The sequence below is a fragment of the Orbicella faveolata genome, unplaced genomic scaffold (genome assembly GCF_042242905.1).
Source record: "Orbicella faveolata isolate gen_17 unplaced genomic scaffold, um_ofav_v1 contig_12, whole genome shotgun sequence".
Taxonomy (NCBI): Eukaryota; Metazoa; Cnidaria; class Anthozoa; order Scleractinia; family Merulinidae; genus Orbicella; species Orbicella faveolata.
In genome coordinates, this window is record NW_028301539.1 from 4,221,597 (window position 1) to 4,245,260 (window position 23,664).

Here is a 23,664-nt window from a genome sequence, read left to right on the forward strand (position 1 = left end):
TCAAATGAAAAAAAATTATTGTTATATATTTCAAATCATTGCCCGCTTTCTTTGCTGTGGAATTATTTGAACCAGAAGTTTACAAACAAATTTTGGGAAATATAGTACGTTTCCTTTAATTCCTGTCATTAAGTAGGTGTTTGAATATTTTACCAGTATACACTGCATCATAAGTTCAACTTAGCATTAGTTTCAACCAAATAAAACTACAGAATGTAAGCTCACTATGGTGAAAGATATCACGTTTTGCTCATCTTAAAACTGAAAATTTAGAGCACATTCGATTTTGTAAAGAAGGCGATTCCCTGAAATTTTTAAGTAACAATGCACACAGCTTCCTGGAAAATTTCTTGTTGTCTCGAACTTTTAAGAGAGCGTGTCGTACGCTCCAAACAACTCGATCAAAACAACTTTCCCTTTCGTATCCGGTCCTGCAACAATATTTTTTCTCCAAAAAAGAAAGAAAAGATTCTTGAGTTGGGCATGTATTTTCTGATAGTTTTAACTTAGTTTCATAAAATATCCAAATATCCAAATATCCAAAATATCCGGTGTAATAGTAAGTGTAAAGGACGTTTCGTGATAAAATGCTCATAAACGTCGTTAAAAAATGACATTTTTTCTAAGCAATTGGCAACATCAATTGGTCTAGGGCTGAAGTAAATTAAATTTGCGGTTTTCTTAAAACTTCTTTAAAGTGAGCTTCTGTATGTTTATCCTTTGTTTACTCTAACAAATGATAGTTTCTTTTGTTTGGCAGATACTTATATGCCGAGCAAAGCCTACAACAGCTATTTTCCAAGCAAATTAGTACGTTTTTGCGTGAAGGCTGAAATGAATTCATCTAAGACTGTCGTGATTTATTTGATAGTTGTGGCTGGAGTCCATCTCTGTAATGGCCAGTGTCTGAATGGATGGGGTAGTGTTTTTGGCTGTCGCAAGGTTTGTAACAAAACTGGCTGATCTTTCCGCTTTAAGGCGAGGAAAAGTGTTTACATTTAGATAATGAAAGGTTTACACTTAAACAGATTTTTGGTTTCCTTCGGAATTGTACGTCAATATTAATTATATTTTTCTAGTGGTGCACTAACTTCCAAAGCTTTAAAAAACCGATAAATTCATCTCAGAATTTCTTTTCTTTTCTGGCGCTACCTCTAAGACTATAGATTAGAAGACAAACCTTAATGTGTGCAAACAAATAGCCCAAAATTTATAAATTTAGTATGTTTACTGAGCGCACTATCGCCTCAGCAAGTCTTTGGAGATTTTAGGATATATTTCGCGTTACCTACATTGTCCACGATAACATGGATAGGGATATGGACAACAAAATTTAGCACTTAGCACCTTGAAATAGATGCAATCCTATACCAGCAATAGAATATATGCTCAAGATGTGAATTACATTGTTTGATTTTAAAATTGATTGTCATAACGTGGAATCAAATTTTGGTCATCAACCCCTCACTGTGACATATCTGGGGAGAAAAGACAAAGATTAATTCGCCACCCTTGAGATATTTTCTCCTCTAGTCGTGGGACATTACAAAAACCCTGTTCCCCTTCCTGTTATATAGAATTTAACCACCATGATAGATTGCCAGTTCAACTGAAGACGTATGCGTTTTTTTATTATATTTCTCATTTAGTACGCGCGCTGTGATTCGTCAATTTAGAGGGACGTATTCTACTGTACGGCTCGCTAAAATTTAAAGATGTTTTTGTTGCCAAAATGTTTCTTGATTCATCGCCAAGTGTTCTTAACTATTTTAGCGAGTAAAGTTTAAAACTTTCTTTTACTTCTGAAATTGTGTATTAAAACCTCACCAACGATTTCAGATTGACTCGTTTTGCTTTCGAGGTGCGTCAAAAATTTGAAGCCGTTCCGCAGGAATAGAAATCGTTCCCGGACCTGCCAGACACACAGTAGAGATATAATAAATATCTTACTAACCTCGTTTTCTCGGTTCGTACTGTAAGTTACGGATCCTCGTTTATCCCCTTCGAAAAAACTCGGTCCGTAACTTATACAGTATGGGCCTCGAACTCGGTTAGTACAAGGTACATCACTTTCCTTTCCGATAATATTTCATTCCCATGGTTAGTTTTGTTATTAAGCGAAGCGATGATTAAGCGAAGGTCGACTTGTAGCAAGTCTAACGTTTTTCATACATAAAAGTATGGCTGAGGGTGTTAAAGCAGTTCAGCTATTAGTTAAACGAATTCTCAGATACCTGCTAGCACTTAAGTCCATTTCTTATTTATTAGTAAAAACTTTGTAGGTCTCAGATCTCAGCGATCCGTCTAAACATTGTAAAATAGAGGGGAATAGTTACGAAGCCCGGCAAATATCAAAGGAGCAAATAAAGATGACAATGTTTATGTTGGAAGGTCCACCACCGTGCACGATCTTTTGTTTTGCGTTCATACACTATGCGTGAGTTACGTAATCAAAACATTTCTATTGGTTAGTTCCTCGGTCAGTAGTAAACAACTATTGTGTTTTGTGCACGGTCAAGGCAATAAAAGAGAACAAAAGCATACCATAAAGAACTTTGTCGAGTTTCATAACCATTTCCCTCTATTAACTATTTAAAAAAGAGCTTTTCGAAGCTGAAAAGTCAGACCCTCAGACCATCCAGACCCTCACACATGTTCAGCTTCGTCCAATAGCATGCCAAAAAGTACATTAAGTATGTACCTTTGCGAATATTTTGGCCAATTTGGGGAGCATTTCGGACGTTCGGTGACTTTTTTACGGTTCCACAGGGCCACTAGCGATCGGGTTTCAGCACATTTCCAAATATCGAAAAGATAATTGAAACCACAACACACAGCAGAGTATTGAAATCAGGTAAAACACTCTCTGGAATATTTGACACATCTTCTCAGTCTAAACTAAACGTAAAGAGCAATTAGAGAAAATCATTCATGATTGTTAAGGTCAGACATACAAACATCGTCACGATTATCAATCCAATTAAATTTTAACTGAATTTCCTACGATAATGGGACCCCGGGGGGGAAAGTTCTCTCAAAAGGTTGGGTGAAGTGTGCGGCCCACTTCCCAAAACCGTTACACTGATATATTTACGACCAAAATCTGTGATTTTTTGCTACCCTATTTATAACCTGGCCAAAACTTCGATACCCCATTTGTGACCGTTGCGGCACAGGTGCCCTAATGATCTTGTTGATAATGATGAAAAAGTAGCTTCTTCTAAGAAACATATCCAATTCAAGACAGACTAGGGTGCTAAAATCATACCCTATTTATGGCCAAAATGGCCAAAATCGATGCCCTATATATGACCAAAACGACTGAAAAACCCTACCCTTTGGGGCCGCACATACCTTTATAGCCCATATAAGGAAGCACCTCCGGGCTATGGGATGTTATCTTGGAGTATCGCCAGGTTCTTCACATTCGCGTTCAACGACAAATGTATGGGACGAGACATCTAGCAGTAGCAAGCTTGAAACTGGGATCTACGTTAATCAAATGAAGATGTTTGACTATCTTATTATTTGCTTTTTCATTTAAGAATGATGTGAAAAGAACAGATTCTATCAACTTTGCAAAAGAATATCGTGGCTTTTCAAATCAAGATCAACAACAGAAGGCGGTGGAAAGTGACGAGGTCTACTTGAAAGGAATGCCCACGAATTATGGATACAAGGACATGAAAAAAGATTTGTTCGCATATTGATTTTTAATACAATAAACTAAGGATCGTTAAGTCACCGACATACTATTCCAACAACTTGCAACTCGTAAGAAATTGTAAGAAATTGTGTCCTCTTTCTCGTAAAACCACAAGATATTTCGTTGTCTGAATTAACATCATTAAATTTAAAGGTGCACCCTCTATGTTAATTAACTGATAAAATGAAAAAAAAAAAAAACGATAAAGGAATTGTAAGTCACGGACGTACTATTCCAAGAACTTGTAACTCGTGTAACAGAAATTTAACAAATTGTGTCCTGTTCCTCGTAAAATCACAAGATATTTCGTTGTCTGATTTAACATCGTTAAATTGAAAGGTGTACTTGTACTTTCTATGTTAATTATAATTAGTGGCTTGCTTTTCAATAATATCAATAAAGATATATGGATAATGAGTATGTCGTGGCCATATGAATTTTTTAGCTCTTAACCTGATATCAAACAAGATAAATCTTCAATCATCTGGATCTGAGGTAATTTGTACTAATTTTGGTCCACCTGAAGCACAGCTCGACCGGAACTTCAATGCTAGATGTCGCTGCCCCGCACTTGATTGATTATACTTCATCTACAATTAAGGGCGTTATTTAGCCTTACAGCGGTCACATATATAGCACGTCATACACCTTATTAGGAATGCCACGAGCTAACAAGGTTAAAATCATCACGGTCGTATAAAATTCGGCTCTAGTAGGTCACGAATTTGTGTTTAAGTTGATTAGAACAAGACACATCACACAAGGATCAATGGTGGTTACAGTTAAAGGCGAAATTTCCCCTCATGGAAATTATCTTTGCTGTTAGACGCTTACAGCGTCTTATAATTAAGGAACTCTTAATTTTTAACTGCACACTAGAGATCGACATTAGATAAATCTTTCTATTCCATAAACACTGATTTATCTCTTTTTTGTGTCGACCCATCTCCTCATTAACTCGGAATAAAATACAAGTTTCAGACAAAGCTAGCAAACGTACTTTCTTGATCTAGGAACCGTCAACAATGTCGCTTTGCGGAGAAAATGATCTAGCTAAAGATAATCTAATAACGCCGAAACAATCAGGAAAACAACATTCAACAGGATAATATAAAATTTACATAAAATCATTACTTTTCCACTTCATGCTTAAGAAAATTACTTATTTACAATTTGATACCACGCGTAGCTATTAAGTGTCAAGAGGCCTTTTCAGCCAAGGGATAGTCAGAAAGTGATGGTAAGCATAATTAGGTGTCGTGTAAATGGCATCCGTCTCATCTCTGAGGAACACAAGACTCGAGGAGCAGGTGGTAGTGAAGCATCGTTATACTTATGGAGAGATCCTCAATGGTATGAAAGCAATCAGATAGATATATGATAGTTATCTTGGATTGCATGCCAATAAATTTGTTATGAGATAGTCGAGTTTCCTGCCGATCAATAATTCAATAATCCAAAGGAGTTTTAAAAGCACCATGATTCCTCTGTGTTTCACTCTGGTGGAATGTTGAAGATGAATGCTCTAAAATTTCTGGTGATTCTCTCCCTGCTTCTGACTGTAGTCGCTGGACGGAGCAGGAGGGGATGCAGTGATTGGGGCATTGCCATGGGCTGCCATGAGGTGCGTGTGAATATCAATTAATGTACCATTTTTTGCTTATTACTGATCTTTAATTGGTTGATAATCGCGTCGTAGTGGAAACAGAAAACATTTGGAACGTTTACTAACGGAAAGAGGAAACTACAATCATGCGTGAGGATTTGTTTATGTCGATTCATTAGACTCTTCTACAAATATCACGTCTAAATATCTTTCCGCGAATTCTCAAAAAATCTTCTAAATATCTCATATTTTTGTTGCAAAATAGTCCGATTTTAAATTATTTGGGCCAAAATTTCCATGCAGTAGTAGAAATTGAAGAAGAAGATTCAGGGGCTTCGATGTTACCACCATCCGCCATTTTGGAAATTTGCTGCTTTTTAGCTTTTAGTAATATGGAATACAGTTTACAAGCGAGAAACAGCTGAACTGGATTGTTTCTAGCATAGAACTAAGAATTGTCTCGAGTAAACAGCGAGGAAAACACAGGGCTAAGCCAAGAAAAGCTATGAATATTTTTAAATACAGTAGAACCCCGGTAACTCGAACTCGGACAGCTTGATCGTATGAGTCATAGTGGATGCGGTGCTGAAAGATCAGCAAACTATCAATTATTAACATGGCAAGTTGGATATTCAATCGAACCCGATAACTCGAACCCCCTAACTCGAACTGTTTTTCGTTTCCCTTCAGAGTTCATGTTATCGGGGTTCTACTGTATCCTCAAATTTTCTAAATATCTTGGAAACTTCTAAATATCCCAAAAAATATCCGGATGTTTGTGGAAAGGCCTATGATGCATGTTATAAAGGAAATATTGAATAACAGAGTAAAAAAATGATTATGAAAAGTTCTCTTTTCCAGTTTCCATATTATATTGCCAAATGTCACATGGATAAAAAAAAAAGATTATACAGTGTAAAATAGAACAATTTTATTTTTTCAAGAAAAATACAGCATGGGAGTGAATTATAGTTCATCCGAGTGTAATTTTGTGTCAGGATATTAAGAAATGTATCTTGCAATTCTGCTGAAAGTGTGAGTCGTTTAGTCCGTATTTTACTTCCTTTTAATTGATATTTGTTTGCTTTCTCCATTATATACTTTTACCCGCATAAAAATAAGCGATGACTAGAAGTTTTTTTATTCTACCTACGTGAGGAGCGAAGATCCGAATCAGCATAAAAGGGACATTTAACATACAAATTTGGAAATCAAGTACGCGAAAGTCTCGGAGCGATTTGTGCCAGTTACCACAGAAGAGAAAACAATAATTGAAAGTTAAACTCCTTGTTGTTATCTATAAAGAGATTACTGTACTCTATTGTCATAATGCGCAATTAAAATTCTTTGTGAGTTAAAGGGAGGGTTTCACGTTTCGGCGCATGTCTGTATTATTTATTCGCCCGTGCACCCTTTTTGGCAAAGGCCCAATTTTTCATTGTTTCTGAACCAATCGTAAACAAGTTACCTAATTTCGCATGCAAATAGCCGTAAAATCATCAACCGTAGAATAAATCGTACGTGTCAACACTAAATTCAACGGTGGACAGCGTCGGTAAAACCCATTGAAATCTTCTGAGAATTTTGGTCATCCGGTATTCTGCCAAGACTAACTATAGCGTGTGATTACTGAACTACATATGAGTGGGATTTTTAAAGCGATAACATTTATAAGAAGTGAACAGAAGTCTTTTGATCTAGAGACATGCACCGAACCGTTAAACCTTCCTTTAACATTCTCTTATTAGAAATGATGTCAAATGGGGTCATCAGAGGTCTCGAGAACTCTCATCACTTCATAAACGAAACAAGAGTAAAGACAAGAAAAATAATAGCATAACACAATGATAACGTTTTTTCTTAAACACAAATACCGAAATCTCAGTGTGTTTTACAAAGTGTAAGAAAGTAGAATTTCCAAAAAAAGAAAAAAAAAAGGTAACAGTTATTACACGACATAAGATCTTCGCTTTTCTGCGGGAGTACACTTGAATTTAAGTGAAATTTTAGGAAGTTTAAAGAGGGATTAAAAGGATAAAAAGGGGTTTGGAACACCACCAGACAGTTGATTGCCCCCAAAAGGGCACCCCGGGTTGGTGAGCAACTGTTTGGTGTACGTCTACCAATTTCTAACTTTAACATCAAATCTTCAAAATTCCTATTTCTATAAATTTTACTAATCCTTTGAGAAAAACTATTTATCCCCAAATATACCCAAAAATCACCAAAAAAATTTACAAAACAGCCCAAAACGTAGCTATGTGAAATGAGCAGAGAGATTTTTCACTGCTTGAAACGTGAACGAGATATTTGCATTCAAACCATAATACCCAGCAAATATATGGCCTTCATGTTAACCCCCCGCCTTAAAAGAGGCCTTATGTGACATTAATTCACAAAAGAGATAAGTAACGGTAACAGGTAACTTTTCTACACAAGAAAATTAGTGAAAAGTTTAAACATTTAATTACCTTTTGAGAAATAAGAAAGTTCTAGTTTAATTTAATTTCACATTGTAAGGTAAAGTGTTCCATTTCAAACAAATGTCTCAAATGGCTGCTCTCACCTCTATATCCGGAATATAGCTAGATGCACAACACAACAAACTGCAAAACTAACTTCGCTAAGAAATTGTTTTCAGACCTGGTTAGAGATACTCAAGGGAAAAGTTGGTAAATTTCGCTTCAGAGCAGTTCACAACCGAGCCTTGAAAACTATAATTAATGCGACAAATACGTTCTTCTTTAGCTACATCCGGGTTTCCACATACATTTGGGAAATCAAATACCGCCAAAATATGGCCACTAAATGTGTCTAATGATGGCAACGCGATGATGTAGTGGCAAGTTTAAGAGTTTTTGAAATAATATGTTAAAATCTTAAGTTGTTAATTGATATTTCCGATTTTTGTAGAAATTCAAGCAAGACGCCGGCATTTCGCGGGTGCGCAAAGAGGAATGGCGAGGAATTCCTGCAACATTTCAGGACCAAGATGAAGGAGACATTCCAGACGACAGCAACAATGCATGGAATGCGATGGATTTGGAAATGAAGAACAGAAAGAGGGCATCTGGATACAAAGGTTTCAAGGCTTATTTAGAGGACTTTGATCAATAAACAAGGATTAAAAGCCAAGACACGATATTTTGCAGATTTTAGAAATATTACTTATTGTAAAATTCTAGTAACATAATAGTGCCTGAAATCTGTTTTGTTGTTGTTATTTTTTTGTTTTTTAGTTGTCTAAATTAAAAACTGTGGTCAACTTTAAACGCAATAAAAAGTGGTGAACTAAGCAAATGCACAGTAATCAATTAGTTCCTTGACATCGATTAAAAAAAACATCAAACGATAGATCCAACCAAACACCAATCAGTAGCACACTGCATGTTTTAGAGAAAACACTCTGCTATCTGAACAAGGATAGCAGAGAGATAGCACAGATATTATTATTATTATTATTTTGGTGGGAGGGGGATGTTGGGTAATTTTCTTGGGAATGATTTTTTTCTTGTTTTCCTTGGCAATAGCTCGTGCAAGAATTTGTTTTCACATTTAAAATCAAAATAATGATAGCAGAAAGCGCTTGCTTAATTTTTGTTCCCATGGCTCCCCTTGCACGATTTTGTTTTTCAGCATTTTTTTTTTCTGTGCAGGAATTTTTGTTTGGGAAATTCCCAATCCCTCCCCTCCACCCCCTCAAAAAAATAATGGTCTGTCTCTAAATACGTAAGGTCCGAGAATATTTTTTTAAGCAAACGTGTTATATATGTCTGTCATTCATACCTTCCTAATCTTCTCATGATTCTCTAGAAGAGAAGACGTTTTGGATTTAATAATCTCCATTGTGAGTAGGTATTTGAATATTTTACCACTATACACTGCATCAGAAGTTAAACTTAGCATTAGTTTCAACCAAATGAAACTACAGTATGTAAGCTCACTATTGAAGAAGATATCACTTTTCACGCAAGATTGAAAATTTGTAGCACATTCGTTTTTTACAACGATAGCGATTCTCCGAGATTCTTATTAACAAGGTATATAGCTTCCGGGAGAATTTCTTGATGTTTCGACAGTTTTTGAAGGGAACATGTCGCAGCGGGACTCAGCTAAGGCGAAACAGCTTTTACTTTCAAGCCATGCAACGAGAAAACAGTTGAGTTCTAAATGTCTTTTTCAATAGGCTTAATCCAGGTTTGAAACACACAATGTATCTGGAAAAAGAATCAAAACTAAATCATGTCTGAAGGAAGTTGCGTGCTAAAATGCTCATAAAAGTCGTTAAAAATGGCATTTTCTCTAAGCAATTGGCAATATCAATTGGTCTAGGACTGAAGTGAATTAAATTTGCGGTTTTCTTGAAACTTCTTTAAAGTGGATTTTTGTATGTTTAGACTAACAAATGATAGTTTCTTTTGTTTAGCAGATACTTATATACCGAGCAAATCCTACAACAGCTGTTTTGTAACCAAATTAGTACGTTTTTTGCGTTAAGGCTGAAATGGAGAATACGAGAAAAGAATTGTTAAGTCACGGACACACTATTCCAAGAACGTATAACTCACGTAACAGAAATATAACAAACTGTGTCATGTTCCTCGTAAAACCGCAAGATATTTCATTGTCTGATTTAACATCATTAAATTGAAAGGTGTGCATGTACTTTCTATGTTAATTAATTAATGGCTTGCTTTTTAATAACATCAATGAAGATATATGCATATTGAGTTTCTTATGACTATAGCAATTTTATAGCTTTTAAGCTGATATCCAGCAAAATAAATCCCCCATTATCTGGATCTGTGGTAATTTTGGTCTACATGAATCACAACTTGATAGGAACGTCTATGCTAGATCTCGCTGCCCCGCACATGATCGATGATGCTTCATTCACCATTCAGGGTGTTATTTAGCCTTACAGCGGTCTCATAGTCATTTACCTTATTAGGAATGACACAAGCTAACAAGGTTAAAATCATCACGGTCGTATAAAATTCGGCTCCAGTAGGTCACGAATTTGTGTTCAAGTTAATTAGAACAAGACACATCACACAAGGATCAATGGTGGTTACATTTAAGGGCGAAATTTCCCTTCATGCATGGTAATTATCTTTGTTGTTAGACGCTTACAGCGTCTTATAAGTAAGGAACTCTTAATTTTTAACTGCACGATAGAGATCAACAGTAGATAAATCTTTCTATTCTTTAAACACAAATTTATCTCTTTCTTTGTGTCGACCCATCTCCTCGTTAACTCGGAATACAATACAAGTTTCAGACAAAGTTAACAAACGTACTTTCTTGATCTAGGAACCGTCAACAATGTCGCTTTGCGGAGACAATGATTTACCTAAAGGTAATCTAATAACGCCGAAACAATCAGGAAAACAACATTCAACAGGATAATATGAAATTTACATAAAATCATTAATTTTCCACTCCATTCTTCAGAAAATAACTTATTTACAATTTGATACCACGCGTAGCTATTAAGTGTCAAGAGGCCTTTTCAGCCGAGGGATAGTCAGAAAGTGATGGTAAGCATAGTAAGGTGTCGTGTAAACGGCATCCGTCTCATCTCTGAGGAACACAAGACTCGGGGAGCAGGTAGTAGTGAAGCACCATTATACTTGTGGAGCGATCCTCAATGGTATGAAAGCAATCAGTAAGATATGATAAGTTAATTTGGTTTTATCAACTGGGTTGATAAAGTGAATTGGCCACCGTAAAGAGATTCGAATCTCTTTCCGGTGGCCAATTCACATTGTCAACCCAGTTGATAAAACCAGATTATCTTGTTGTACAGTTTCTTCAGAAACTTACCCGCTCTATTCATTTGTAGTAAGATATGATAGTTATCTTGGATTACATGCCAATAAAGCCGAGTTTCCTGGCGATCACTAATTCAATAATCCAAAGTAGATTTAAAAGCACCATGGCTCCCCTGTATTTCACTCTGGCGGAATTTTGAAGATGAACGCTCTAAAATCTGTGGTGATTCTCTCCCTGCTTGTGACTGTAATCGCTGGACGGAGCATGAGGAGATGCAAATGGGGCTCTGCCTTGGGCTGCCGCGAGGTGCGTGTAAATATCAATTAATGTACCATTTTTTGCTTATTGCTGATCTTTACTTCCAAACAATAGTACACTTCTGATCACATTTGGTTGATAATCGCGTCGTAGTGGAAACAGAAAACATTTGAAACGTTTATTAATGGAAAGAGAAAACTACAATCAAGCATGACAATTTCTTTAGTTTCGATTCACAAATATCACGTAAAATCGCCTAAATATACATATCTTTCCGCAAATTCTCAAAAAATCTACATATCTCGAAAATTGACCCTGTTACAAAATACACCGATTTTGAATCACTCAGGCCAAAATTTTCAAAATTTCCATGCAGTAGTAGGAATTGAAGAAGACGATTTAGGGGCTTCGATGTTATCACCATCCGCCATTTTGAAAATTTGCTGTTTTTGAGATTTTAGTAATGTGGAATACAGTTTGCTGAACTGGATTGTTTTTAGCATAGAACTGAGTATTAATTGTTTCGAGAAAATAGCGAGGAAAACACAGAGCCAAGCCAAGAAAAGCTATGGATATTTCTAAATATCCTCAAATTTTCTAAATATCTTGGAAACTTTTAAATATCCCAAAAAATATCCGGATGTTTGTGCAAAGGACTACGATGCATGTTATAAAGGAAATATTGAAGAACAGAGTAAAAAAATGATTATGAAAAGTTCTCTTTTCCAGTTTCCATATTATATTGCCAAACGTCACTTGCATAAAAAAAATATATTATACAGTGTGAAATAGAACAATTTTATTTTTTCAAGAAAAACAAAGAATTGGAGTGAATTAGAGTCCATCCGAGTGTAACTTTGTGTCAGGATGTTAAGAAATGTATCTTGCAATTCTGCTGAAGAGTGAATCATTTAGTCCGTATTTTACTTCATTTTAGCTGATGTTTGTTTGCTTTCTCCACTTCTGGCGTTTTTATATACTCATAAGCCAGCTTGGCTTTTACTGGCATGAAAATAAGTGATGACTTAAAGTTTTACATTGTTCCTACATGAGGAGCGAAAAAACAAACAATAATGTACAGTAATCCTCGCTTTCTTAAAAGAGGCCTTATGTGACATCAAGTCACGAAAGAGATAGGTAACGGTAACAGGTAACTCTTCTACAAAAGAAAAGTAATAAAAATTTTAAACATTAAACAACCTTTTAAGAAATAAGAAAGTTCTAAGAGATGATTTAAAGGAATTAAAAAAATACGCAAATTTAATTTCACATTGTTAGGTAAATTGTTCCATATCAAACACATGCGTGACTCAAATATCTGTTCTCACCTCCGTACCGGGAATAGAGTTACATGCACAACACAACAAACTGCAAAACTAAGTTCACTAGGAAATCGTTTTCAGATACTCTCGGGCAAAGCTGGTAAATTTCGCTTTAGGAAAGTTTACAACCGATCCTTGAAAAAAAATCATAATTAATGCGACAAATACGTTTTTCTTTAGCCACATCCGGGTTTTAGCATTCCGGAAATTAAATACCGCTCAGATATGGCAACTAAATGTTTCTAATGATGGCAACGCGATGATGTAGTGGCAACTTTAAGAGTGTTTGCAATAATCTTAAAAAAAGTCTTAAGTTTTTAATTGATACTTTCAATTTGTTAGCCCAGACCAGAGCAGGACGCCGGTATTTCGCGGGTACTCAAAGAGGAATGGCGAGGAATTCCGGCAACCTTTCAGGACCAAGATGAAGGAGACATTCCAGACGACAGCAACAATGCAATGGATTCATTGGAAATGAAGAACGGAAAGAGGGCATTTGGATACAAAAGTTTCAAGGCTTTTTTAGAGGACTTGGATCAATAACAAGGATTAAACCCCAGACGCAATACTTTGCAGATTTTAAAAATAGTACTTATTGTGAAACTCTAGCAACATAATGGTGCATTCAGTTTTGTTTTTGTTTGTTTGTTTTTCAATTGGCATAAATTAAAAACTGTAGTCAACTTTCAAGCAATAGAAGCTGTTGAACTAAGTTCTTGCACGTAATCGAACTTGTTCCTTGACATTCTCAAACTCACTAATAATTAATATTCATCAAGTTAATTAGGGGGAATATCATTAAATAGAGATTAATGTCATTTGCATGAAAAGAACTCCCCGTACTAGGCTCAGTTGCAAGCTAGTTACAGTCCAATACTAAGAATATAATAAGTCAAGTTGTTCTTTCATTTTGATTAGGTCTTACTTACGATCTATTGGAAGACAGACCCATAAATGACGTCATTAACAATTTCTTTGATTTCTCCATTATATTGTTTTGCGTCTGTTCAGTAATATAGACGACAGAAGACGTCAAAATGTGCTAAGAACGGCTTGTCCGCAGCTTCTTTGTTCTTACCACATTTTGACGTCATCTGTGATCTATTACTGAAAAGACGCACGGAAACATGGAATCTATTTGTTAAATAGCAAAGCAGTGGGTAGTGTTTTTCATGCATTCTGATTGGTATGTGCTATTCACCTACCAGCAGCCCCTCCCAGCTCGCAAGAGTCGTAAGCACAAAGAAAACTACAAGATTTCACTTGTCAGTATTTACAATTACCATATGGTTTTTGTTTGCAGCCGATATGGCGCACATTCTGATTGGCTAACTCTAGGTCATTATTCTCCCGTAATGCCGATTACGTGCCTGCAAATACAAAGCCTTATAGTAATCAACTTATGAACCTCGACCGTTCGATCGTTACGGGAAAATCTCAATCCTCGGCCTTGTCATCTTGACTTCGCCATGCTCGGTCAATACGGCAAGGTCGCGGTTTGAGACTTTCCCTTGAAGACCTCACTCTCGGTTAATAATTAGTTAGTACAGTTGTAATATATTAAGCCGTGATGTTATCGACGAAATCAACACACAACTATCTGTTAAAAAACACAGTTTACAACAACTTCAACAAAGCAGCTTTAGTGTTTCTGTTTACTGTTTCGTGCCCAGTCGAGGGTGGCCGTTGTTGTTCTGCGCAAACGACCGTTGTTTCGTTGAGAAGCGGCTCTTCCAACGCTCAGCCAACATGGAGCGACTAACTTCCTCATCACCAAGAGACATTAACCAAAAATATTCATGACTCAACCAAACACCGAAAAAATCTTCAAAGACAAATGTCCAAATGTTTTTGTTTTTAGTGGCCAATGCGCTTAACTATACTTAGCTAGTTCACAGGCATGCCACTTAAACTGTGCTACCAATCAGTATTACACTGCATGTTAAAGGTAAAGTCTGCTGGGCGTTGTCATTGTTCCCGTAATATGTGTATATGTTTTTTTTTTTTTTTGGCAACGTGATATATATTTATGTCAGGATACATATTTCTATCATGATTCTGGAAAGCGCATTTCTAATTAAGTTGATAAATGCAATTTTAAGAAACTGCACCAAAGTTACTCAGCGGACATGACCTTAGTAAGATCACCTTAACAGAGAGAAACTTTCTTAACTCTTTATTCTATAAGATAAGAAATTGATAAATTGATAATTCCTCATTCCCACTTTAATGAGAATTTTGGTGATACGATACCGCCTACTGTCATTAAGTATTGTTTTAAGGGACTTTGCGGGCCTTTTCAGGAACAAAGAAAACTAAGATGAAAAGAAAAGCTTCTAAAACCAGGTGAAATTTAAAAACCTTCACATGCGCAAGGATCCTTAACAAAAGCAATCAGAAATGTGCTTATTGCACAAAAGCGTTGCGGGTTTTTTCACGATCCACAAAAGATATACCTGTATCAAAAATTCCGAAAAAAAATTAATCGACTCTCAATTTTAAAAGAATATCGTAACAGTACAAAGACGAAAAAAGACAGATATAATTCAAAGAAGGAAGAGCTTCGATTATACGATGACTTATCGTGAGTTAATAAATGGTGAAGATGCTTTCGGTGCCCCATTTTGGAGGCAATCATCTACAGTGAAGCAAGATGTATTTTTATTCAGTGGAAAAGTAATTGAACCCCGATTGGCGTGTTTGCAATTTTTCTTACTTTATTTGTTTTACTTTTCTAAGGATAATAACTCAGATAGCTCACTATATCAAAGCACGCAAACTCTGTAATTATTACGAACATATCATAATACGGCTTGTTATCGCACGCGACGAATGCGGCGGAATAAATACTCTGTAACAATAACCAGTCTATCCCAATCACAAATACTGGATCTTATAAATTAAAAAGAAACCGCCAATTAATTAACAAAATTGAACTTACAAAACTGAGAAAATTTGGATCACGCGGTACTTGATCTTGTGCATTCATAAATCTGTCCTCAGATAACTGGCAATGTTCGGTAAATTAGTGGTTATGCTTATCAATTAATAATGATGTTTATGATTAATTGGAGTCAGTAGATGTGTATATAATCATAACCCTGCTTTATTACTTATATATTGGCATTGACAAACTGTGTTTAAAGATGAACACACTGAAATCTTTGGTGATTCTATCGCTTGTTCTGGCTGTAGCCACTGGAGAGAGGGAAAAAAGAGGCCTGAGCAATTGGTGCCGCGCTTTTGGCTGTCCTCCAGACAGTGCCTTTAAGGTTTGTGCAAAAACTAAACGTTTTAACCGTGGAAATTGAAAACTAAATCCTTGCGATTTGTCTCTATCCAGTCGTACTAAGGAAACAGCTTATAGTTTGTTTCTGGTATCTGCGAAGTTTCCTCGTATCGGGAGTTCAAAATCAATCTGAAAATAAGTGAAGAATTGGTGCAGACACAGCAGGAAACAGTTGGCTTTACTGCCCAGCAAGTAAATATTGCGTCGATATAAATTGAATGATATGTGGTCCGAACACTTTCTGTACTGTCATGATCTCGGTTTTCTAATTTATTATTTATTTCACACTTTGCGTTATGATCGTTGATATCAATTGAATCCGTAAAAACTGAAGAATGATTGAAGAAGACAAAAACAAAATTAGTTCTGCTTTCGAAAATCCTTTAAGTTAGAAATTTAGTGAAACACGGCGACTGCACTATTCTATCAAAGGTCTCGTGATGTTTTTCACAAAACAACTTTGAATGCAACTCAACCGAAGCATATCACGGTTTTTTTGTTATAAAAAAGTTTTTTAAAATTACTGTTTTAACTTCCGTTTCACATAGCATGAAGATATCAGTTTAGGAACCAAGTAACTCTATCAAATAAAATGTCAAAATTTTGACTTGAAAATCTTATATTTAACTCTTAGTTAGGGGCTATAAGTTTTTTTCTTTGCGAAAGCGTCGAATCGACTGTTGGCCGAGGGTAGAATATTGTCAAGGAAAAATGTTAAATTTCGGTTTTCATTTTTGATATACCAGAAGCGCACTTGGAGATCAATCAAAGCAGTTCTTTTGACCTCTGTGTAAACCAATCCTGCTGTGATAACTGTAAAATCCTTTACTGCTTCAAATTTGGTAACTGAACTTTAATACGATATGGTAACACTAGAGAGCTGACGTCACGGTTGCTGTAGTGCGGTTTGGGTCCAACGACAGAAATCAGCGTGGATAATTACGTTAGGTACTTCAATGTTTACAAGAACAAACCTGAATAAGATTGTTTATTCGAGTTCATATTTTTACAGAACAGAGGTGGTTCTTTCAACAAAGACTTCCGAGGAATTCCTCAAACATTTCAATCTCCAAGGGACATCTTCACTACACGGGATAAGAAGGAATCCGTGATAGACCACGGAAAGAGTGCTTCAAACTACAGATACGAAGAAATGAGGGATTACTTAAAAGAACTGTCGGAATGAAAGCAAAAAAAAAAAAAAAGAAGAAGAAGAAGCTACAACTTTTAGGAATAGATTTAAACTGAAATTAGTCAGCCTTGAAACTTGCAGTAACTAGTGTATAGCAATTCAACCAGCTCTAGCGATGTAAAGACTCCATTTGTTGTTTACAATTGAGGTAACAATTAAGTGCAAAAATGTTGCCGAAGCTTAAATAATAAACACACACTAAGAAACTGTTTTATCATAAAGTATTTGCCCGTGTCAGTACTTGTTCTAAGTTTTTTTCACAGCTGAAATTTCACCCCATCGCCAGCCAAGAATGAACAAAATGTTGCCCTTCTTTTCAATACACCTGCTATGCTCTAACCTTGTAGCTATTCCACAGCGATTGGTGGTAAACAGCTGACAAAAGAGGTTCCATTAGTTTTTATCCAAAATTGCTCCACGGTTTCTCTAAGTGCTCAAAGCTAAGAGCTTTATATATAGCAAATAATGGTTCATCGCCTCCAGGTACCGCTCTATCCATCTTGTTACTAATGTACAAAGCACTTTCATGTGAAGTAATTAAGATAAATGTATGCGATATAAAGCATGCATTTGGCTAATTTATACGCTGTGGGTGGGCTCACGCCCGGAGTCTCAACACGGGAGCGAGAACTGCATGCAGTCCGTCTTCTCGACCCAATTTTCTTAGCCGATTTAGCTCTCCGTAGAAGCTCTTGGTGGTAGAATTCATGCAGAGAAATGAAGTTTAAATGATAACTGATTAGAGGCTTTTTCTCTCAAATACATGGATCGTGCATTTGAGTGAATGTTATTTGTATACCAGTTGTGTGTGCACTCAATCGGATTGCTAGAGAACCGTTAATAATCCATTTCATTAAAACAATACGACAGCAGAGTTAATAATTAAAATCAGTCAACCAGGCCAAGGTCTTTTCAGTCAATATCTCATTAGCCTTACAAATTTGCTTTGAATCGTACTTGGAGAATTTCGAGCCACAGTCTTTTGTAAACGGACTTCTCTCGGCCTAGGGCTGATAATTTATGGTGTTTTCTCCTCACAGCCGGATTCTATCACAGTTGGCTTCCAGCATCGAGTTAATTATTTCCCGCCGAAAACTCAACATGAAGATTACAGACCACGTTATTAGTTAGAAACAGCTTCAGACTCATGTCTGTGTATATGTTTATCGAAGTATTTATTACAACAAGCAGACCACAGAATATTATACGGCTCCTTTCCATTAGATCGCCATTACCTAACCTCCACTCTTAAAATTTTCTTAGAAGTTCGAAGTTAATGGTGCAGCTAGTAAAAAACGCTTTGCTGCCGACGTTTAGTCTATTTCAATACTGACAGGGACTCAATATCGGCATTGCGTGAATGCAGCGCACTTGTCGCATGCTTTGAACTGGATTTAAGAACATTTACCACGATTTTAGAACCAACCTAATCACTCATTTAAAAAACACATCAGTAACCGCAGAGGGCATCGATCGCATGGAGAGGAGCGTCTATTTCAAATTGTTTTGTAAATACACAAATAGCGTTAGAGACCTCTTCCACAGCTGGCAAGTAAATAATTATTTTCTTTTATAATACAATATCTTCAGTTTTCCAAACCGCAGTGCTAAATGGGAACCATGTCATTTTCTCGCTCTGTATTCAGCTATTGAATCCAGATTAGTCAATCTCACGCTTCGTTGCACTCTTTTTTTTTTACCAGAACTAACTATTTAGTTAACTTTAAGGAAATGCCTGACATGTTTTATCGCGCAAAAGGAACAAAGATGCGCAAGTTTTCAAGGAAGTTCGTCATCTCGTGGCAATTTAACAGATAACGATTCATCATTTCATATACAGTTACTGGCGATCCCCCAACTGATTGAGGAACAATAAGGTAGATATTTACCACCAGCGCTAATTTGTTCGTGATACATTTTGTAATATTTGGCAAAAATAGAGTTTTCGTTCATTAATTAGCAATGATCGTGCAGTTTATAGGAGTTATATACGTCTTATAACTCAGTGTTATTCACGCTCTTGCTGACGAACGGTTAAAAAATGAACTCGTTGAGGCCTCTGATATTTTTGTGTCTTTTCCTAGCTGTAGCCGCATTGCCAAAACCCAGATGTGGAACATGGGGACGTGCCTACGGCTGCAGGGTTTGTCCAGAAATTTCTTCCCAATTAATTACATTTTTAACATTAATTCGTAACAGTCTTTTAGAGTCTTGTTAAGAAAGCACCACTCCGCACGGAAGAAAAACTTGTTTTTTCCTCAAAGTGCTGGCTTATGTTTGCTGTTTCCTATTCAACTTGTCCTTGTATTATGAGGCAGACGTCGGCGTTGAAATCGAATTTTGCGTTATGTGACGAACGAAAATGTTTTTTCCGTGTTTATATCGAGCTAAAGAAAGTTTGCGAGCATTCGAAAAAATTGTGGAAACAATGTCGCTTTTTCTACTTCTTAATTACAAAAATGACATGCTGAACTTTTCATCGTTAGCGTTGAGTTACCGAACTTCAGTTGCCATCTGTCATTTTTATTTATCTCCACACAGGTACCTTTTAACTTTGCCAGCCTAGCGCTATGCGTTACAGGTGTCAAAAGTGAATCTCGTAAATGGCCTCGCTCAGCATGGGTCTCTCTGTAGCTCAGTAGTTGGAGTGCAGGATTAGTATCCGAGGACTCAATGGGTTTGAATCCCGTCGGGGTCTCAGTTACTTCCTTTGGCCCACGCTCATCACATCCTAGATATTCCATCTCTCGTATTTTCGAAACTTTTTGACAATTTCGAAATGATTTCAAAAATAATTTCTTAAACTCATTAATAATTCATCAAATTAAAACAAAGAAAATCACTTTGGATACCCGGTCTTAATTAACATAGATTTTGACGATTTTACTTTTCCGTTTACTCGTTAGTTTTTGTTTCCATTGAGAAGACATATCAAACACTCGAGACAGTGTTTCATCGGCTATCCAAACACCTCGAATTTCGTCAAAAATACTCCGCTGCGCGTCGCATTTTCAACTCTCTTCACGGTGTTTGGATATCCCAATGAAACAGGGTCTCTCGTGTAGTTAAGATCACTCAGTAGTTAAGTTATGGCACGCTACCTTGTGTAGAGAATATGATTGAGCAACGGCTGATGACAAGCGCTTAGATCAAGTTGAACAAGACAAATTTTCTCAAAGAGATGGGCAAAAATATTGCGTGGATTATACCTTAATTAGGTAAAGAAGAAGACAGTGAAACGAGCTAAAGCAGAATCAACAAGATATCTGAGAATATATATATTTTTTTCGATTCTCACGACGAGTAGCTTACGCTGGCAAGATTTTCTTTTGCTTATGCGCATGCACCGCTCAGACTTTTAAACAACCAAGAAATATGAGTCATCGACAACTGAAACATCACACTACGTTACATCATCTTGAAATCTGCCACGAGGAGACCAATACTAGTAAGTCTATTAAAGGAGAACACTGAATTGGGGAAACATGTTAAGCTGAGCGTGCTAAAAAAGAAGTAAGGCTTGTTCAGTTTTGTTTCTTTTCTTAGAGGCGCTTTATTTTATTTCACTTCACAGAACGGACGAGATCCCTCATTGAGCGAAAATGATTGGCAAAGATTTCCTGAAACATTTCAGGTTCCTTCAGCTCCAGCAGAGAAGGAGCAAGTGCAGAATGAGAAAGATTCCGAGCTGGAACATGGAAAGAATCCTCCTAGAGACGGGTACGAAAACATGAAGGCCTACTTACAAGACGTGTACCAATGAAAAAGCAGCAAAACCTCATGATTGGATGCTTTGAAACTGCTTTTAGAAGAACCACTAAAATACTGAACTTTGCAAGTCTAAGCGTAGATCACTGTTGCAACATAAGAATGTGTTTTGTTAGTTTCGTTAAGAAGTAGCCAGCAAATTACAAAGCAAGTAGAAGTAAAAATAACCTTCAAAACGAAATAAAACAACAAAAATTCTGCTCTTAGAATTCCTGTTTTTCATCAAATAAAAGTTAAACTATAAGCCAGGAAATAAAATGCAATTAACTTCTGATTTCCAAACCTTCGGAATAGCCCTTGAAGATGACGCCATTGTCTACCTGTTTTTAATTAGCGTAGAAATCAAAATCTTCCTCCACGGTATTTGCCAAAATCAACATTGTTTAATGATCGGCTCTAAGGATTCATTGCCGGCTACGAATGTACAGCAAAATACAAGGCGTTTTCAATTAGCGACCAAAAAATTTGAATTGGATTTCCGAACATTTCCAGACAGCATCATTCGGAATTCCGGACAAGAGGACTATGTCCATTGGCATTCCAAATTTTTAAAACGTTCTTACCAGGAATTTCAGTTCCATCTGATTTTTCCCCCGGAATTTCCGAAATTTCTGTTTGAACGTTCCCGGGCTCGGAATTGAAATTCAGCAGCGTTCTGATTTGTCCCAGAGATCCTCCCAGGAACTCTCCATACCATTCTCCAACCCCTTTCAAAACTTCCGGAATTTTTAGTTAAAACGAAAAATCCAATATCGTATTGCTTCTGCATTCTAGCCTACAATCCTGGAACTGATTCATAAAGGAAAAACAGAAAAGAAATATCCTATCAGTCCTTGTGAATAATATCCAAAGCTTGTCTGATTTGCATCTTTTCATCATTATCTGCCAAAGTCAGATCACCTCAATTTGTGGCATGCAAAAATTACACAAACAGAAAGCTTTTTGTTTATGGTTCAGTACTCTCATTGAATATCACGGCGATTTTGCTGCAATGCCAAGATTGTGTTTGGAGAAATTCCGTTAGATGGCTATAGGGGAATCTTTGTTTACAATATTTGCCTCGTTAGTATAAGCGATACAGTTTCTGATGGAGCTACAAAAACAGAAGTTCTGAACATTAAAAAAGCACAGCATTATTATCTGTCCCCAAGGGATTTGAGCCCGATGTATTGTATACTTTTTGCACGACGCAGATTTAAAAGCTCGGCTTTGTACAAACAATGTATGAGCTTATTAGCGCTTTCGCCACCCATAAATTTTGCAGTTTTTGAAAGCTAATTTCTCCGAATATTACACTCAAAGAGCCAAAGATCTCACCAGTTACTAAGTTTTACAAGCTCTTTAAATTTTTGTAGTCAGTTTGTGTCTAGCGTGACGCCTTCTATAGGCAAAATCGTATTTTAAGGAGGAAATATATAAACAATGACGTCAGGAAAGATTCTCCTATGGGAAGTGTCCCTAAGACGCTAACATAAATATATTTCGTTCCTTGTTAAAAGGAGAGCAAACTGTCACATGATTAGTTTTCAGTGATTTCTCCAAGACACAAGGGCATTACAAGGTTTGAAATTCTACCCAGCCTTTTTTTATTATTTTGAGATTAAACTATCGGGCAACTCAAATATCTCCAGTACAAGACAAGACCAATATATTTAAGTTTCTATCGATGCAACTATTTTTTTCTGGGTTCTTAATTATTGAAGGTCATAGTGCCCCTTTTAGAAATTCAATTAACTCAGCGTTCATGCCAAAAAGAAGGAATGAATTAGTTCACTTTCGAAACTTTGATTTCATTCTTTTTTTTTTTTTTTTTTTTTTTTTTTTTATTCAAGCTTGAACTCTTCAAATGAAGGTTCCAATGTTCAAATTGAAGCTCTATTACAAAACCGGAAGTTGATTGGTTTAAAAATCACGTCATCGTGCACCAGACATATGAGATTTGACAGGTAAATTTCATAGGCTTCACATGCTTCACATGATAATTCTTGCAAAAATGAAAATTCCAAAGGTAATCGACCTTTTGTGCACGTTTCTATTCGCCACTCTCTTTTTCATGGCATCCTCAGATAAAATATATTATCTTATTTCTAATTGAACTATAATTTGTGTCTCACGATGTTTCCCATACTCACCAGAATCTGCTAAATGTTCTCGCGCCGACTGATTCGTGTTTGCATCTCCATCCTAAATTTAAGGAAGCTCAGAAATGGCAGTTTGAGTTATTTTAGCCACGTACAAAGTTACATTAAAATTGAAGGAAACCTGAAAATAGTGGCATAGTTTACACTTACATAGAAAAACACCACCAGATAATAATAAACCATAAAGCAACAAGGATGGTTAGGATGGAGAAGGTTAACACGGATTTCAAACGACGAACTTGAATAATTTATGGTAAACTTTTCAAGATGACGTAGCGCCTAGCTCCAATAGACATTTGAAGCTTTCACTGAGAAAAACGAAACTCCAAACTTTGTTCACTGGGAGAAACAATTCTCCTGGTTTGACTGTGTCTACCAAGAGGACATTAAAAACCCGCTATATGAGCTAGATCTTACACTTTTCCAAGCTAACCTAAAAGAGTCTTAAATTTTTCAATAAATTTTGCGTCTCCTGATGCTGACGCCAAGGTGTGCCGGCTCAACAACTCGTCCATATGGGTGTGGGTTTTTTTCTTACGTGTAAGAAGTCCATGTAATTAAGTCGAAAAAGTAAGACAACATTGTAAACAAATACACACCCTTCTCT

General features: G+C 36.4%; 3 protein-coding genes and 1 long non-coding RNA gene across 6 annotated transcripts; all 4 read left to right on the forward strand.

Moving 5' to 3' along the window:
* The first annotated feature begins 798 nt into the window (after positions 1 to 798).
* Positions 799 to 4,124, forward strand: LOC149116192 (uncharacterized). Its single transcript, XR_016203927.1, has 2 exons — positions 799 to 942; positions 3,546 to 4,124. It is a non-coding gene; the product is annotated as an uncharacterized LOC149116192 (long non-coding RNA).
* A 1,060-nt stretch (positions 4,125 to 5,184) lies between these two features.
* On the forward strand, positions 5,185 to 8,612 carry LOC110063579 (uncharacterized). The gene is made up of 2 exons (XM_089282139.1): positions 5,185 to 5,330; positions 8,226 to 8,612. The coding sequence occupies exons 1-2, from the start codon at positions 5,214 to 5,216 to the stop codon at positions 8,427 to 8,429; spliced, it is 321 nt and encodes a 106-aa protein (XP_089138265.1). The 5' UTR covers positions 5,185 to 5,213; the 3' UTR covers positions 8,430 to 8,612.
* A 2,209-nt stretch (positions 8,613 to 10,821) lies between these two features.
* LOC149116193 (uncharacterized) lies at positions 10,822 to 13,366 on the forward strand. Its single transcript, XM_089282140.1, has 2 exons — positions 10,822 to 11,393; positions 13,010 to 13,366. The coding sequence occupies exons 1-2, from the start codon at positions 11,289 to 11,291 to the stop codon at positions 13,208 to 13,210; spliced, it is 306 nt and encodes a 101-aa protein (XP_089138266.1). The 5' UTR covers positions 10,822 to 11,288; the 3' UTR covers positions 13,211 to 13,366.
* A 2,393-nt stretch (positions 13,367 to 15,759) lies between these two features.
* LOC110063703 (uncharacterized) lies at positions 15,760 to 21,125 on the forward strand. Of its 3 annotated transcripts, none has more exons than XM_020770700.2 (2): positions 15,760 to 15,939; positions 16,969 to 17,369. In XM_020770700.2, exons 1-2 carry the CDS (start codon positions 15,814 to 15,816, stop codon positions 17,140 to 17,142), a joined length of 300 nt encoding a protein of 99 aa, XP_020626359.1. In that variant the 5' UTR covers positions 15,760 to 15,813; the 3' UTR covers positions 17,143 to 17,369. The 3 variants fall into 3 exon arrangements, with proteins under 3 accessions (XP_020626359.1, XP_020626358.1, XP_089138267.1); XM_020770699.2 differs by lacking the exon at positions 16,969 to 17,369 and adding an exon at positions 20,723 to 21,125 and having other exon boundaries at positions 15,761 to 15,939; XM_089282141.1 differs by lacking the exons at positions 15,760 to 15,939; positions 16,969 to 17,369 and adding exons at positions 19,141 to 19,291; positions 20,723 to 21,125.
* Positions 21,126 to 23,664: the final 2,539 nt, after the last annotated feature.